Below are 17061 nucleotides of genomic sequence, written 5' to 3' on the forward strand. Positions count from 1 at the left end.
TTTTGAATTTCTTTCAGTTTTGTAGAGTTGTGACTATCATCATGCAAGTAAATAAACAATGTGAAAATTGTTGCCTATAGGTACGACCAGTCAGCGCCGAAATCAGATCAGCGTCGAAAGTAGATCACTCATAGAGATGTCGCAAATTAATCGATTACTTCGATTAATCGATTCATCGTTGTGATAATCGATTAATTTTGAATCGATTATTACCCAACGATTAATCGATTCAATAATCGAGATGAATCGTGAGTAATCGATTATAATATGTATACATTTCAATTCATGCGTTTTAATTCGCCATATAAATCATTAGGCGATAACAATACTTCCGGCTTACCAACAAGCATTTGTTCGATCTTTGCCAACAAGCATTTGTTCGATCTTTGCTCGATACACGCAAAAAAATACACACGCGACTATAAAGTGTTTCGCCCTTTGATTTGCCCTACTGGTCAAACATGTGAGACTCGAGTGTGAAACACTTTCAGTAACTCACCACGCAACATATTAGTTTCAACAGCAAAACACTTTCGGAACAAGTGTTGTTATACATGATAACAACAGTTTTCCACATTGTATTTCAAATGCTATGGTATTGAAATCAAATAGTATTGTTCTTTGTTTGAAACAGAAAAACCTTTGCAAATGAATGTTTTAGTTGTTCCAATTCCATGTTTTTGATATTTTTATTCTTATCAATATTATCGCAGATAGCATAGAAAAACTTTTTGGTTGAATAACGATGTTTTCAATGTTTATTATTTAATTTTTTTTGGCATATAATAATATACACATTTCCGATATGATCTTGGACCGATTATTCCTCAGATTTCGAAGAATATTTGTAGCGTACTGTAAAGAGATATTAAAAGTATGATTAAAATGAAAATTGTATTTTGTGAATCAAAAGATATTTTAGTTACTAGATAAAGATTGTCGCTGTCGTCGCTGTCCGGAACATCTTTTGCTGGCGAGGATAGGGGAGCTAAATGTCAAAGAAGGAAAATCCATGCGATTTGACAGGTATGTACCACACATGTTTCGGACAGCAGAACAAAGGGAACAGTAGCGACAATCTTTATCTAGTAACTAAAATATCTTTTTGTGAATCATATCTATATACCTTATACACTCCAGCCATGTTCATCTGCTCTATCATTGTGGCTAATGTTAGGTCGTAGTATCTGAATTTTCATGGGGAAATGATAATAATGATCAGCATTATATACAGTAATCGTTCGCTAATTGGGGCACGACCTCACCCCAACTAGCGAATGCCGTTCGCTAATTGGGGCGTTTTGACAAGCGTCAATGTTGTTTACTTTTTGCATTGAACAAAGGAAAATTTTACGCGCCAGGAAATATCGATCCCGCCAAACACGGAAACAAAACGTCAACTCGATTTTGACATCACATTCTGACGTTTAGCTGCTTTTTAATTGGGTTTCGCCCCAATTAGCGAACCCCCAACTAAAAAGCGCCCCAACTAGAAAAACCCCAATTAGCGAACGATCACTGTATAGATAAATATCCACAATAATCTATATGTTTCTATGATTTCAATTTTACTTACCTTCTGGAAACATTTTGATTCTTATTTGTTACTGAGAACTTGGATTGCCCTTCAAGTTCTTTTCCTGATGCCCCATTTTGCAAGTTAATTTTTTTCAAAGCAGAACATGATTTAATGAAGTGTAAAGCACTTTCGATTGTATGGATTTAACTTTGATGACGTTGCCAGCAAAACATTTTATTGTCAAATCCAAAACGATCGAATCGAAAGTGTTTTACACTTCGAAGTCACTGTTGCTGACTAGTAGGGCGAAACCAAGTGTATTCCAATTTAATTGAATAATCAACACACTTGATATCGGAGAGTGACGGGTGAATGAGTTCTTAAGTGTTTAGCTCTTGAATTCAAAGGGTAAAGCAGTTTAATCAGAATAGAAATGCTTTTTGAATTAAACAGTGGACATACATTGACATTCATGTGCAAGAATTCTTTAATCGAGCGTTTCGATTATTTTCAGAGGTACACAGTAAACTCAGATCACTGGAGTCGGTAAAATTTTACCGGGTTCTCAAACAGCTGAACGTTCGGTAATGAACCCGGTATTTTTTTTTTGATAACCGAACGCCCAGTAAATAAAAATCAATCTGAACTGTCAAAAATTGCAGTTTGTTCGGCAAAAAATTGACGATGTTATCAGTAATTTTACTAACCGATATGTCAATAAAATTACAGGACGTTGGTAAATAAAACATTAACATTTCTTTCGGTAAAATTTTATTGATTTTACGGATCGATCAGTAAAAAGTTTAAAGAATTTTTTTTAAAGAGAAAAGAATGTAAAAAGGAAGACAAAAAAATATTAATATTTAAGAAATCACGTTTTACTTTTTGCCCTCCAAACATCAATTGGAATTATGTACCTATTCTTATTTTCGATATTTTTGTTATATTTTATGTACTGCCTCATTTTCAATTTGTTTTCACTGAAAGTTTTTCCTCCATCAGTTTAATTGATTATTTATTAGCAGTCTTGTTGCAGTCTCCAGCTCCAGCATACTGATCCCATATGCAATTTTTGAACGATGCTTTTCTTGGTATACTGGCGGTCAACAAAACTATATTCATCGGTAATTTCTTTACCGAAATTTCGTCAATATTTTGCCGAAATTCGGCAAAGTTGATTTTTTGCCGAGATCTCGGTAACGATTACCGATCAAATTATTACCAATATCTCGGCTGTTGGATTCTCGGCAGTCGGTAAACTTAGAATTTTAAGTGTGTACAGTGAACGTTCGCTAATTGGGGTTTTTCTAGTTGGGGCGCTTTTTAGTTGGGTGTTCGCTAATTGGGGCGAAACCCAATTAAAAAGCAGCTAAACGTCAGAATGTGATGTCAAAAACGAGTTGACGTTTTGTTTCCGTGTTTGGCGGGATCGATATTTTCTGGCGCGTAAAATTTTCCTTTGTTCAATGCAAAAAGTAAACAACATTGACGCTTGTCAAAACGCCCCAATTAGCGAACGGCATTCGCTAGTTGGGGTGAGGTCGTGCCCCAATTAGCGAACGATCACTGTATATATATTTAATAGACTCTGAGTTAGATCAGCGTCGGAATCAGACTGTCAGAATAATTTATGGCAGACGCCATTATGGCTAGCATGGAAAGCTGGATACAAAAGGCACGATATATACCTCAACCAATTGCAAGTTTTCGTCGAGAAAAGTTAATTGCCGATAATGAGCACTAACTGCGTATACGAACCAATCACCCAAAATGAGCAGCTGAATGCGGGTATACCACCCAGAAACTAGGTACCAAAAACGATGTTAAGTACAGAGTCTATTATATATAGAGTTACGCAAAGAGTGAAGCCAAATCTACCTATTGAACTGTCAAACCGTCTACCTATCGAGCAAAGTAAACAAATGATTGTTGGTAAGGCGGAAGTATTGTTATCGCCTGATGATTATTATGGCGAATTAAAACTCATGAATTGAAGTGTATTAGATTTGTTCTAGAAACAGCTTCAAAAAACTTCATTACACCCACCCAATAAAGTTGCAACAAGAAACTCACGTGTTTGCACTCTGTAGGTGACTTTGGTTATCGAATTAAAAAGCTTTAGAAGCGATCACTCCCGTGAAGTCACTTGAAGGGTTGAACAAAAATGAAAGTTTTCAACATAATAACAAGAGCATCATTCAGAATAAGAGTAAGAAGATCCTCTTTGCGCAACTCTATATAATAGACTCTGGTTAAGTAGAGTGCCATTATAGCGTGGATGACAGGCGTTTCACCCTCCTGATGGTGTTGGTTTGCGTGGGAGTGCTATCAAATTCGGCAAATCGACGTTAGCATCATTGTTTACAAAAGCAAAAAAGTCGTTTTGAAAATTTGATATTGAATTTGTATGAATTTGCTATAAAAATCCTCGGGGGTAATTAATTTTTAAACGCTCCCTTAATACGGGCGAAAATAGCGAAGTACGCGCACAACCGCGACGTCACATCGCTGATGCAAGCGCACCCTTTCTGTTCAGAAACGTCAAATCGATTTTCCCATGAGTGATTCGGTGTGAATTATTTCAGTGAATTTCATTCGGAAATACTTGTAAGTTGTTGGAAAAAGTTAGTGTAGTTGTTGAATTTATGCGCCCTTCACGTTTTTCACGTGAAATACAATGGATTTGAGTACATTTAGCTTGTTTGTGAGCATTTTCATGTCGGTGGAAAACTGCGTGGCACCGTCCGTCACTTTCGCATGATCAATGAGAGAGAGACAGATTACGGGCGAGATATCCTAACCTAAAAAATGATTGTTGACGTTTTTTCACCTTTCGCGTATACAAGAAAATGTTTAATATTGTCTGATTTTCTGAAAATTGCACGCGGCGAACCCTTCATGAAAGGTACCGCCGCGCTTTCTTCACCCTGTTTACTTGATTCTTATGGGTGAAGAGCATTGCGGTGTATCGTTTGGCGCGGCCGTACCTTTGGACTGTCGTTCGCCGCGTGAAGTTTTGTGCAAGTACCCATTTGGGAACATTACAAACGCCACGCAGTGTATCATATCCAGACAATCTGACAATAGAAGGCTCGGATAGTAATTTTGTACCTATATCAAAATAATTCAGTTCAACAAATTATGAAAATGTGTTAACAGTTACAGTTCTAGTTACTGTGATTTTATTACAATTGGTTATTGCGGTTGAATACAAAACTCAAGATGAAAACGATTTCCACAGGGTTGTGCTTTGGTTCACAAAAGGATTGAACGACGCTTCTTATTGTGCAGTATTTCGATTATACTATGAGTCGATTCATTATTTAGCGAATAATATATAACAATGGGGTTTGTCACGTATATGTGTACATATTTATAAGTCAATGATAGCCATAAAACAGTCATTTTTCATTCAAAATACTGGAACATAGTTTGCGGTCTATTTTACTCTAGCGTCAAATAATAGTTTCTTTCTTTGATGTATTTTAGGCAAACCGTATTCGGAAAACTATTGAAAAATGTCTCGTTTCTTCGCCGGTGGTGGTTCGGATTCTGATTCGGAAAGTTCTTCCGATAGTGAGGTCGTAGCGCGCCCAGCGGCTCCGCAATTTACTGTAAGTTCTGAGTTAAATAATGTTTTTGCCTTTTGATGCATTGGTTTCCACAACAAACGCCTGGATAGACGCCACGGTCGGAATCGAGAACTCACGTTCTTCCCCGCATAGTACAATCGATACCAGTTTCACAAGCATTACTACTATCAATTCGATTACTAGAAGTTTCACAATTTTTTATTTCATGTATATTTGTACTGTGAGAATAGTCTGAATAGACTACTTGTAGAACAAGTCTAATTTCTTGATCCTTTATAATAGAATAGCAACGACACTTCCAGACCTTTAGTTAAGTTTCACAATCTAATCTAATAATTATTAATAGTTATTGATTGTTGCTTCCTTGACAATGATTGCAATGGTTATATCGACAGGTTCACGTAAATTCAATACAGACAATTCAAGCTCTATCTGGTAAAAGGGCGAATGTCGCAAGAGAGGATTCTCTTCGCCGACTTCCCCTCTTTTAAATAAAAGTGACAAGCAGAGGATTGCTTATCAGTTTATCACCTCAGAATGCAAGTTCGCATTGTTTTCTATCGTGCTGAGGTGATAAACCACAAAGAAATCCACTGCTTGTCACTTTTATTAAAAAGAGGGGAAGTCGGCGAAGAGAATCCTCTCTTGCGACATTCGCCCTTATTCCAGATAGAGCTTGAATTACAATATTGCAGGCGTCTGTTATGGTCTTTTCCAATACGATTCGGGCAATTTTAAATGCAGTATTTAAAAAAAATCATCCATAATCAATATACATTATTTATCTAACAGTTCAGCGATGAGGAAGAGGACGTCAAGCGCGTCGTCCGCTCGACGAAGGAGAAGCGTTACGAGGACTTATCAAACATTATCAAGAACATCCGTAACTACAAGAAAATCAAGGACATGTCCAGTATGTTGACCAGCTTTGAGGATCTGACCAGAGCCTATGCCAAGGCACTTCCGGTAATCACGAAAGTGGAAAATGGCATCACTCCGCGCTTCATTATCCGAGCTCTTGCTGAAATGGAGGACTTCATCAACATGGTTTGGGAGGATAGAGAAGGGCGGAAAAACTTGTCGAAAAACAATTCCAAGTCCCTGGGAACGTTGCGCCAGAAATTCCGGAAGTACATCAAGGAGTTCGATAGCGATTTGAAGAAGTTCCGCGAGTCGCCTGATGCGGCTGATGATGACGATGAAGAGGAAGAAAAGAAAGAAGAATCCGAATCAGAGGACGAGCAACATGTGGCACCAACGGCGGCGAAGGCTGTGTCCTTCAAAAAAGACGTAAAGGTGAAGGTGGAGAAGGATGACGACGAGTCGGACGATTCGATTGATTGGGACATGGATTCTGATTCTGACGAAAGTTCGTCGGATGAAGAAACTCAGTACACCAGTATTCGAGAGCGTTTTTTGAAGAAAGCTGAAAAGGATGACGGTGATGACGCTGAAAACAAAAAAGAAAAGAAGAAGTTGCAGAAGGATTCAAAGGACCGGATGAAGAAGAAGCGTGCTGATGACGATGATGAAGGATGGGAAGTGGTGAATGGAAATCGATCGACCAGTGCAGAGCAGCCGAAAATGTTCGCTAAGGATGCTGAGATTGATGTTAATGTGGTGATCAATAAGCTTAATGAAGTGATGGCCGCTCGTGGTAAAAAGAGAACTGATCGTAAACTGCAAATTGAGTTTTTGAGAGAACTGCGCAACATAGCCGATACGCACAATCTAGGAGATGCCGTGGCCGCTAAAATCCGTTTCAACATTGTGTCGGCTATATTCGACTACAATCCTAAGGTTTCGGAGCCAATGAAGCTGGAACATTGGTCAAAGTTGTTGGAGGAAATCCAGGCATTGATTAAACTCCTTTTGGGCAATGAAGATATTGTTTTGTCTGAAACTATTTTGGAAGAAAACGAAGAATACGAGACGGTACCATACAAGATCCGTGGTTGCATTCTGACTGCTGTAGAACGACTAGATGACGAATTCACTAAGCTGTTGAAGGAATGCGATCCTCATAGCAACGATTATGTAGATCGTTTGAAGGATGAGGTGACTGTAAGCAGCGTAATCGAGCAGGTTGTGAAGTACATTGAGCGCCTTGGAAACGACACGGAAACTTGTAGAGTGTACTTGCGTAAGATCGATCATCTGTACTACAAGTTCGATCCAAACGTATTGAAGAAGAAAAAGAAGGAACTTCCAGCCAATACTCTGACTTCCGTAGACGAAATGGATCGTCTTTGCCGTTTCGTTTATGCCAAGGATCAAACAGATCGGCTACGAACCCGCGCTATTCTATCGCACATCTTCCATCACGCACTGCACGATAACTGGTTCCAAGCACGTGACTTGGTGCTGATGTCCCACTTACAGGAAACGATCCACCATTCGGACCCTCCGACCCAAATCTTGTATAATCGGACCATGGCCAATTTGGGCCTGTGCGCTTTCCGTCACGGCAACGTAAAGGATTCGCATCAGTGTTTGGTGGACCTCATGATGACCGGAAAGCCTAAAGAACTCCTTGCTCAAGGTTTGGTTCCGCAACGTCAGAACGAACGCTCGCTGGAGCAGGAAAAAGTGGAAAAGCAACGCCAGATGCCTTTCCATATGCACATTAATTTGGAACTGCTTGAGTGTGTTTACTTGGTGTCTGCCATGTTGCTAGAAATTCCGTACATGGCTGCGCATGAATTTGATGCCCGACGTCGCATGATCAGCAAAACTTTCTATCAGCAATTGAGATCCTCGGAAAGACAATCATTAGTTGGTAAGTACTGTTGCATTTGAATATCTCGTCCATTATTACATTATATAAATACATTTTTGTAGCTTTGTTGCTAAGTGACTTTATTACGGCTTCAAAAAACTTTGGGTCCTTTTGCCCCTAGGTTGTCTATCATTTCAGTTACATTTATCAAATTACGATAGGCTCGTTTGAATAGCGAAAATTGCAATTTATTTATCGATTCTCAATAATTACTATTTACAATCGAGCTCTGTCATACTTGATCCGGACATGCGTTTATATTGTACATAGAAAAACAGATAATCAACGGTCTGACGTTCTAATTCACAGGTCCCCCTGAATCCATGCGTGAGCACGTGGTGGCCGCCGCTAAAGCAATGCGCCATGGCAACTGGAATGCTTGCTCCAACTTCATCGTTAATAAGAAGATGAATGTAAAAGTTTGGGATTTGTTCTTCGAAGCCGATCGGGTCCGGGAAATGCTGGTCAAGTTCATCAAGGAGGAATCCTTGCGCACCTATCTGTTCACATATTCCAACGTGTACGCTTCAATTAGTGTACCCTATCTAGCGGAAATGTTCGAGCTACCGAAGAGCAAGGTCCACTCGTTGATCAGCAAGATGATCATCAACGAAGAGCTGATGGCATCTTTGGACGATCCAACCGAAACAGTGGTCCTGCATCGTTCCGAGCCGTCTCGTTTGCAGGCTTTGTCTATGCAGCTGTCCGACAAGGTCACAAACCTTGTTGACGCGAATGAGCGTATTTTCGAAATGAAGCAGGGCAACTTTTTCCAGCGCGGTGGAAATCAGGGCTACAACCGCGATCGTCAAAACTATCGCAACCAAAACCAGAATCAAAACTGGAGCGGCAACCGCCGTCAGGACAACCGTGAGAACCGTGGAAACCGCGATCGCAACCAGAATCGCGATCGCGATCATCGTAAACAACATCGTGTTGAATTTGAAGAAAAGGCTGAGTAAACAATTCAAGTTCGCGGGGTTCCTGACCCAACGTTTGTGAAAGGGGAGCAAGAAGTTATTAGGCGGATATTTTAAAAAAACATTTGCATAAGTGTATCAGTCTGATTAATTTGGCTAAAGTTTGAACATCCAACAATAGTATGAATGAAGAAATATACAGGTGTTTGTATCCCGATCTGGAGGTAACTACTTGAATGCGTATATTGCCTCCAGATCGGGAGTATCAACACAGATGAAAGGGAAATCACCCTACTTATTATTTCTAGATGACCAACTTTGGCGCAACATACCTAGGAGCGTTCACTAATTACGTAAGCAATTTTTCTGGGTTTTAAACCCCCGTCCCACATGTAAGATTTTTCCCATACAAATATTTTTTCATTTATATGGAGCGTAAGAAATAGGCAGACCCCCCTCTCTCCCAATAAGTGCTTACGTAATAAGTGTACGACCCCCTACCAGGTTGGGTGCAGCGTTGATACACCTCTGCTTGGCGTTTTGTAGAGCCCCAGAATAGTCGGTCATGGGCGATTTTCCGCCAGTTTCCCCGAACGGTTAGTGTCCCCTTGTCCGTTTCTACCGTGCAGTCAGCGTGTTCGTGGCCTTCTAAGAGTTGTCGGCCGCTATCCGGTTCTCTGTTAAATATTGTTTTCGCTATTCTTTTTTTTCTACATTCGCACTAAGTAAGCAGCCCATTGAAGTCTTCCTTTTTTTTCGATTCACAATACACCCGATTTTTTTTTCACTGGAGAATCGTTCCGTGTAAAAAATAGTTCAAAATTTGTAAATCCGTGTAAAACCCCAGATTAATCCACCTACAGTGAGATTTTGACCCTCCCTAATCGCAAGAAAATATTTTCAGGCTTAAGTATTTAAAACTAGGTACTCAACTTCCTACGGCGATTGAACATGTAAAGTGATGCCTATACCAAAAGGCGGATTTCATGGGTTGATGAGTGACAACAAAACGAATGATAACGTACTGTACGTCAGGCCTCAAGATCGATTTCAGTTTGAACTTGATGGTTTCCTTCAGAATTCATGGAAACGTAACATTTTTACATTTGTTCAACTTTCCCAGCAAAATGTTCTATTTTTTTCATATACATCAGCGGTTCTCACCCTGGGGTACATGTACCCCTTGGGGTACCTTCGCTGGCCCTAGTGAGTACCTCGGACAAAAATGCGTAATGGCAGACGTATTAAATTCCAATCGAAACTGTAGCCTCACGGCTGCTCCGACGGGAAATAATCTTGGGGTAAGGATTAAGCTGAGCACGGGGTCGTTTAACGGAAATAGTTTTGTCGCTCCCACTAGAACACCCTAGTCCACTTACCTTTCAACGGGAACTCAATTCCACTGCCGTTCCTCCTTTGAAAGCAAAATATGCCAAACGATTTTCCGCCGTTAATTTGACCAAAGTGGAAATCCAACTACAAAGCGGACCACAAACAAAACCATAGGTATGAATACCCCTTTTTGGGTACGGAATCCGAACAAACCAAAGGGTGTATACCAGTAAACAGGGCTGTGCGTCTTAAGAAATCAACCACCAATAGTTTAACATGCTAATGTTTTATTGGCTCATTTTGAGCTTGAGAGATTATACATGGAGGGTACTTGCGATAGCCGTCCGCCGCGGCTAAACATTGGGCGGCTACAAGACGGTAGGCTAGCCCAAGACTACGCGCAGCAGCTGGAAGTGGCACTCCCAACGGAAGAGCAGCTAGGCGCAGCATCTCTTGAAGATGGCTGGAGAGATATTCGATCCGCCATTGGAAGCACCGCAACCGCTGCACTAGGCACGGTGGCTCCGGATCTGAGAAACGACTGGTATGACGGCGAATGTGATCAGTTAGTTGAGGAGAAGAATGCAGCATGGGCGAGATTGCTGCAACACCGCACGAGGGCGAACGAGGCACGATACAAACGGGCGCGGAACAGACAAAACTCGATTTTCCGGAGGAAAAAGCGCCAGCAGGAAGATCGAGACCGTGAAGAGACGGAGGAACTGTACCGCGCTAATAACGCACGAAAGCTCTATGAGAAGTTGAACCGTTCACGTAAGGGCCACGTGCCACAGCCCGATATGTGTAAGGACATAAACGGGAACCTTCTTACAAACGAGCGTGAGGTGATCCAAAGGTGGCGGCAGCACTACGAATAGCACCTGAATGGCGATATGGCAGACAACGGTGGCGGTATGGTAATGAACATAAGAGCACGCGCGCAGGACATGCGACTTCTGGCTCCGAATCTCCAGGAAATCCAGGAGGAGATCGGTCGGCTGAAGAACAACAAAGCCCCTGGAGCTGCCCAACTACCAGGAGAGCTGTTTAAACACGGTGGTGAAGCACTGGCTAGAGCGCTGCACTGGGTGATTACCAAGGTTTGGAAGGATGAGGTTCTGCCGCAGGAGTGGATGGAAGGTGTCGTGTATCCCATCTACAAAAATGGCGATAAGCTGGATTGTAGCAACTACCGCGCAATCACATTGCTGAAAGTCGCCTACAATGTACTCTCCCAAATTTTATGCCGTCGACTAACACCAATTGCAAGAGAGTTCGTAGGGCAGTACCAGGCGGGATTTATGGGTGAACGCTCTACCACAGACCAGGTGTTCGCCATACGTCAGGTATTGCAGAAATGCCGCGAATACAACGTGCCCACACATCATCTATTTTTCGACTTCAAAGCCGCACATGATACAATCGATCGGGACCAGCTATGGCAGCTAATGCACGAAAACGGATTTCCGGATAAACTGATACGGTTGATCAAGGCGACGATGGATCGGGTGATGTGCGTAGTTCGAGTTTCAGGGGCATTCTCTCTTAGAAACGCGTAGAGGGTTACGGCAAGGTGATGGTCTTTCGTGTCTGCTATTCAACATCGCTTTGGAGGGAGTAATACGAAGGGCAGGGATTGACACGACTGGTACGATTTTCACGAAGTCCGTCCAGTTATTTGGTTTCGCCGACGACATTGATATCATGGCACGTAACTTCGAGAGGATGGAGGAAGCCTACATCAGACTGAAAAGCGAAGCTAAACGGATTGGACTAGTCATCAACACGTCGAAGACGAAGTACATGATAGGAAGAGGCTCAAGAGAGGTCAATGTAAGCCACCCACCACGAGTTTCTATCGGTGGTGACGAAATCGAGGTGGTTGAAGAATTTGTGTACTTGGGCTCACAGGTGACCGCCGATAACGATACCAGCAGAGAAATTCGGAGGCGCATAGTGGCTGAAAATCGTACGTACTTTGGACTCCGCAAGACGCTCCGATCGAATAGAGTTCGCCGCCGTACCAAACTGACTATCTACAAAACGCTTATTAGTCCTCTACGGACACGAGACCTGGACGATGCTCGTGGAGGACCAACGCGCACTGGGAGTTTTTGAAAGGAAAATGTTGCGTACCATCTATGGTGGGGTGCAGATGGCGGACGGTACGTGGAGGAGGCGAATGAAACACGAGTTGCATCAGCTGTTGGGAGAACCATCCATCGTTCACACCGCGAAAATCGGAAGACTGCGGTGGGCCGGGCGCGTAACCAGAATGTCGGACAGTAATCCGGTGAAAATGGTTCTCGACAACGATCCAACGGGAACAAGAAGGCGAGGTGCACAGCGGGCAAGGTGGATCGATCAGGTGGAGGACGATTTGCGGACCGAAGTGCAGCCATGGACCGAGCTGAATGGAGAAGTCTTTTATGTGCAGCACAGGCCACTCCGGCCTTAGTCTGAAAATAAATAAATAAAATACCCTATATTGTGCTGACAAGATGTAATTATATTTCGAAATTCAATTTAAACGCATTCTATAACAAAAATAACCGCAAAATGCACAAAGTTAGGAGCTGCGCAAAGTTAGGTGCGTGCACGGTATACATAAACTCGCATATCGCTCCATCCGTTCGTGAGTTAGGTATGCCTCAGAGGAAATGCAAAATCATTTTATATATAGAAGAGAAGAGAAGAGCAGAAAAGAATGATAGAAGATCAATGGGCTTTACTACAGGTGTGGGCCAAACCCCAAAGTAGTATTTGTTTAACGAAAATTCGCTCTTTTGAGAGAGAAACTCTCAGCTGGGTTGCCGAAGATGGCCAAATGTGACGTCACGTCTGGCATACTCATTACAATTTTTATAACAGACGGGGCAGCAGGGACTTTGTCCAAGGCTTGACGACCCCTCCCCATGGCCACTGCGAGTTAGACCGGGACCATCGTCCCTAACCCCTAATCCCAAGGCGTCAAGCGACCCGTGCCGAGGGGATGCATGGCCAGGGGGGTGAAATAATAAGCTAGGCCTTTAACGGAGCCTGTGGGGTACCTGGGCACCCTCCACAGTAATTGTCCCTTACCGCGTCATGCTGGGCTCTGGCGTGGTGGACCTCTTTTCCCGAGCAACGTGTGGGACCAAAATGGAAAACCAAGTCAATTCTTCAATTAGTGGTAGTAGTGTAGACGACAACCCCTTCGCAAGAGGTGGGTTGTTCAGGTCTCCGCCTAGGAGGCCAGAGGCAATAGTCGGCAGCTCAGTGCGCAGCGCCAGCGTGGGTCACTCAACCTTCCTCTCGGCTATAAAAACGCCGGTAGAGGTTATTGACGGCCCATGGCTTGTGGAGGCGATGAACCGCAAACGCGATGGGCTTTCGGCCTTCGAGGTGGCGACGGAACAGCTGGACGCCATCATCGACTTTGCGTCATCGAAGCATAATATCAGCAAGGACCTCAAGAGGAGCTTGCAGAAACTTCGAAAGTCGATGCTGGACGCCAAGCTGGAGAGGGCGGTCGGGACGGCCAAGTGTAAACCCGTGAAATCGGTGGAGTCGAGGTCTACCCAGACTGAGGCCCAAGGATGGCTAAGTACTCGGATGTTTTGAAGGCGATGAGGAGTGACGTCAAGCTCGGTGAACTCGGCGCCGACGTACGTCGAATAAGACGTACCCGGATGGGCGAGATGATACTCGATCTGAAGCGGGGCGTCTCGCAAAAGGGCGCCGCCTACAAGAAGTTGGCGGAGGAGGTCCTAGGCGAGACGGTCAAGGTGAGGGCACTCACGACGGAGGTGAATCTAAGGGTTAAAGACCTGGACGAGATCACTGAAGTCGAAGAGCTCGTCACGGCACTGCGGCGACAGTGTGAAGTGGAGACGCCCACCGCAGCCATTCGGCTACGGAAAGGTCCGGCAGGGACGCAGGTAGCATTGGTTCGGCTATCTGCAGCGGACGCCTCCAAGGTAGTCAAGTTAGGGAGCGTCAAGGTGGGATGGTCGGTATACCCTGTGCGCATATACGAGCAACCCGAAGTTTGCTTCAAGTGCCTGGAACCGGGGCACAAGCAATGGGACTGCAAAGGCCCTGACAGAAGCAATCTCTGCCGACGCTGCGGATTGGAGGGACATAAGGCACAATGCTGCTCGAACCCTCCCAATTGTTTGATTTGTTCCAGCAAAGCTGTGAACAGCAAGCACCCCATGGGGGGTTCGATGTGCCCGGCGTTTAAGCGTGCTGCAAAATCAAAGTGCAGGTAACGCAGCTGGCTTGCTCGGCCTCGCCCGAGTGTTTGGTGTGCGCAGGTTTAGAGGAAACGGCGGAACACGTGTTGTTCGTGTGCTCACGTTTTCGCGCAATGCGTGACCACATGCTTGCCACATGTGGTCTGGACACTACCCCGGACAACCTTGTTCGGAGGATGTGTAAAGATGAAGTTGGCTGGAACGCCGTTTTATCGGCTATCGCCCAAATCGTCTTGGAGCTACACAGAAGGTGGCGCGTGGACTCAAGGATGGCTAGTTCAGGCGCAAATAAGAGGTGGTCCAAGGAATCGGAGTCGGCTTCATGGGTCATACCGGTGGTCATGCTCTGTGGTCGAACTCGATCCTTTTATCGAACAAGTGGCCGCGCGAAGAACAACATGGTATCGTCGCTTTCGTGGCGTCGGTCAACCGCACGGGTTCCGAGCCCGAGGACGGAAAGGGGTCCTCGTCAAGGCTGGGGCAGGCGTAGGCCTCGCGTCGGCAAGTCCCTCTGTGTGCTGGCGAATAGGCCCTATCGCAGAAAGGTCAATTTGGGGTGCACGCGGCATCATCATTCTTGATACCAGTCGTGCAGAGGGAAGCAGGCGCGAAGTCGACCCTTCCCACCTTCCGAGGACATAGGGCGTGGTAAGGCCACCTGGAAAGCCGGCAACGCGCTGGCACGATACCATGGTGTTCTTCTAGAAAAGCGAGTTATGATGTTCGGTGCTGCAAGGACACGCAGCTAACCTCGAGGGTGCGTTATGCACTGGCCCCCCTTTGAAGCATTACTTTCTGGTTGTACCGAAGGAACTATGGGCTTGGCGGCAATGGAAACGGTTTAGCGGGTCGGGAATGTAGTCCTGCCTCCCTCGGTGATCCCCAACCCCGCACTTCCTGGTCAACCCAGGATGTCTGTTGAGCAGATTCCCATACAAAATCGCGTTCCAAACTAGCAGGAGACCTGTCAAATGCGGCACATGTCGCCACTCTTAATTACATACCTGGTTTTATAAAAGTTTTATAAAAACACATGAATATTAACACATGAAACCAAATCCAAACCAAATCAAAACAATAATGATTAAAACAATAATGGATTTAAAAAGCGTCATTTATTGCTCATCAGATATTTTTAAATAAAGTGAGAAAAATATTAACGAACTTAGTATTCAGAAAGAATATAAAATCGGCTACATATAACAATTATTATAAAAATCCTGCATTCTTCCATAAGTTTAAGAAAGCTATGGAACCATACATCTGAATTTCTAAACAAATCCTCTCTGAAATAATATTTATTATAAAATAGGCAGAAAAATCATTATGCAAGCCGTAGAAAAAGATCGCTCGCAAATGAGATGTTTGAGAGCGAGTTTGAAATCGGAAAAACAGAAAGGTACTAACAGCAAATCCCTTCACACTAGCCCAGCGTTATAAACAGAGGTATGTAAGGAAAAGTTAACCGAGCTAGAGGACTTGCTTCGCGAGAAAAATATGACTACTTGTAAGGATCGATTGCTTCATTTGGGAGCCAGAGTACTTTTAATTCTGGAAAAGGCTCCAGAAAATTTGAAGGGTGATTTAGTTACCATGTTTTCGACAATAACAGATCATTTGTACTATTATTTTTACAAATCGGTGAATCTCAGCGAAGCCAGTTCAGGAAGCAAGCCATCTAGTGGTGGCAAAGTTTCGTCTCTTGAGGAGATACTTGAAGAAGCCCCACATGATGTGGAGGTGGTACAGGGCAAATATGAGGCTGGATTATCGTAGACAACTAACGTTTCTTCCCATCTACGATCTTCCTTCGCTACTGGCGGCAGGAAGAAGAGTAGATGCCAATAATTTTTCGTTGTATAACAAAATGTTTGGGACCGAAAAATCGGTGAATGCCGTTGCGACATCCACTGAGATGAAGTTCGAAGAAAAAAAGCCTTCTCCACGTCCAGATTATCGAACGGGAAGCAACAATAACCAGACACGCATTCAGCACAGACCAAATCATAGTATCAGTAATAGTAACACAAACCCAATCGGAAATATTCCTAACAACAGAAATTTACTGAGAAACAATTCAAATAATCGTTTATCCTCAATCCAGTCTAACCAAGCTGCTGAATCCGTTGTTAATCCACAACGAAAGCCGACTACTCAGGCATCAGCCTTGGAGAAATTGGTCGCATCCTATCGTCCACCCGGTATAGACTCCTGTTATATCTGCGGTAAAAATAATCATCAGCATGGAGAATGCCCAGAACCCAGACGTTTGTTCTGCTTGATCTGCGGGTTCAAAGGGTTTGAAACCCGTAACTGTCCCTATTGTTCAAAAAACGACATTCAGACGGATCAACGCACGACGGATCAACGGTTCGTCGATCACCGGCCCGAGCTCGTAGATCCGAAGGCAGCATTTGTGGATTTGTGTGCTCCAGGTCAGGAAGTAAACCAGATTACTCTACCCGAAAACGATGATAATAGACCATATGTTCACGTTAAATTGTATGGAATTCCTAGCTTAGCTTTATTAGATAGTGGAAGTCAATCTACAATGATTAATTCTTTTACCTTCAACCAAATCAGAACAAAAATTCAGCCTCTGGACTATCCGGTGACATTAAAAACCGCTAGTGGAGAGATTCTAAAAATTGAGGGTCAGTTGTTGATTCCGTTCGAACGA

At 43.6% G+C, this 17061-nt stretch overlaps 1 protein-coding gene and 1 long non-coding RNA gene across 2 annotated transcripts; one reads left to right on the top strand and one right to left on the bottom strand.

Annotated features, from left to right (window-relative positions):
- Nucleotides 1-747: 747 nt before the first annotated feature.
- Nucleotides 748-1894, bottom strand: LOC134219709 (uncharacterized). The gene is made up of 3 exons (XR_009981642.1): nt 1577-1894; nt 1127-1187; nt 748-855 (listed from the first exon to the last, which is right to left on the bottom strand). It is a non-coding gene; the product is annotated as an uncharacterized LOC134219709 (long non-coding RNA).
- Nucleotides 1895-3976: 2082 nt separating this feature from the next.
- Nucleotides 3977-9097, top strand: LOC134219200 (eukaryotic translation initiation factor 3 subunit C). The gene is made up of 4 exons (XM_062697898.1): nt 3977-4126; nt 5009-5133; nt 5905-7891; nt 8201-9097. The coding sequence occupies exons 2-4, from the start codon at nt 5038-5040 to the stop codon at nt 8851-8853; spliced, it is 2736 nt and encodes a 911-aa protein (XP_062553882.1). The 5' UTR covers nt 3977-4126; nt 5009-5037; the 3' UTR covers nt 8854-9097.
- The last annotated feature ends 7964 nt before the right edge of the window (nt 9098-17061 follow it).

The sequence above is a fragment of the Armigeres subalbatus genome, chromosome 3 (genome assembly GCF_024139115.2).
Source record: "Armigeres subalbatus isolate Guangzhou_Male chromosome 3, GZ_Asu_2, whole genome shotgun sequence".
Taxonomy (NCBI): domain Eukaryota; kingdom Metazoa; phylum Arthropoda; class Insecta; order Diptera; family Culicidae; genus Armigeres; species Armigeres subalbatus.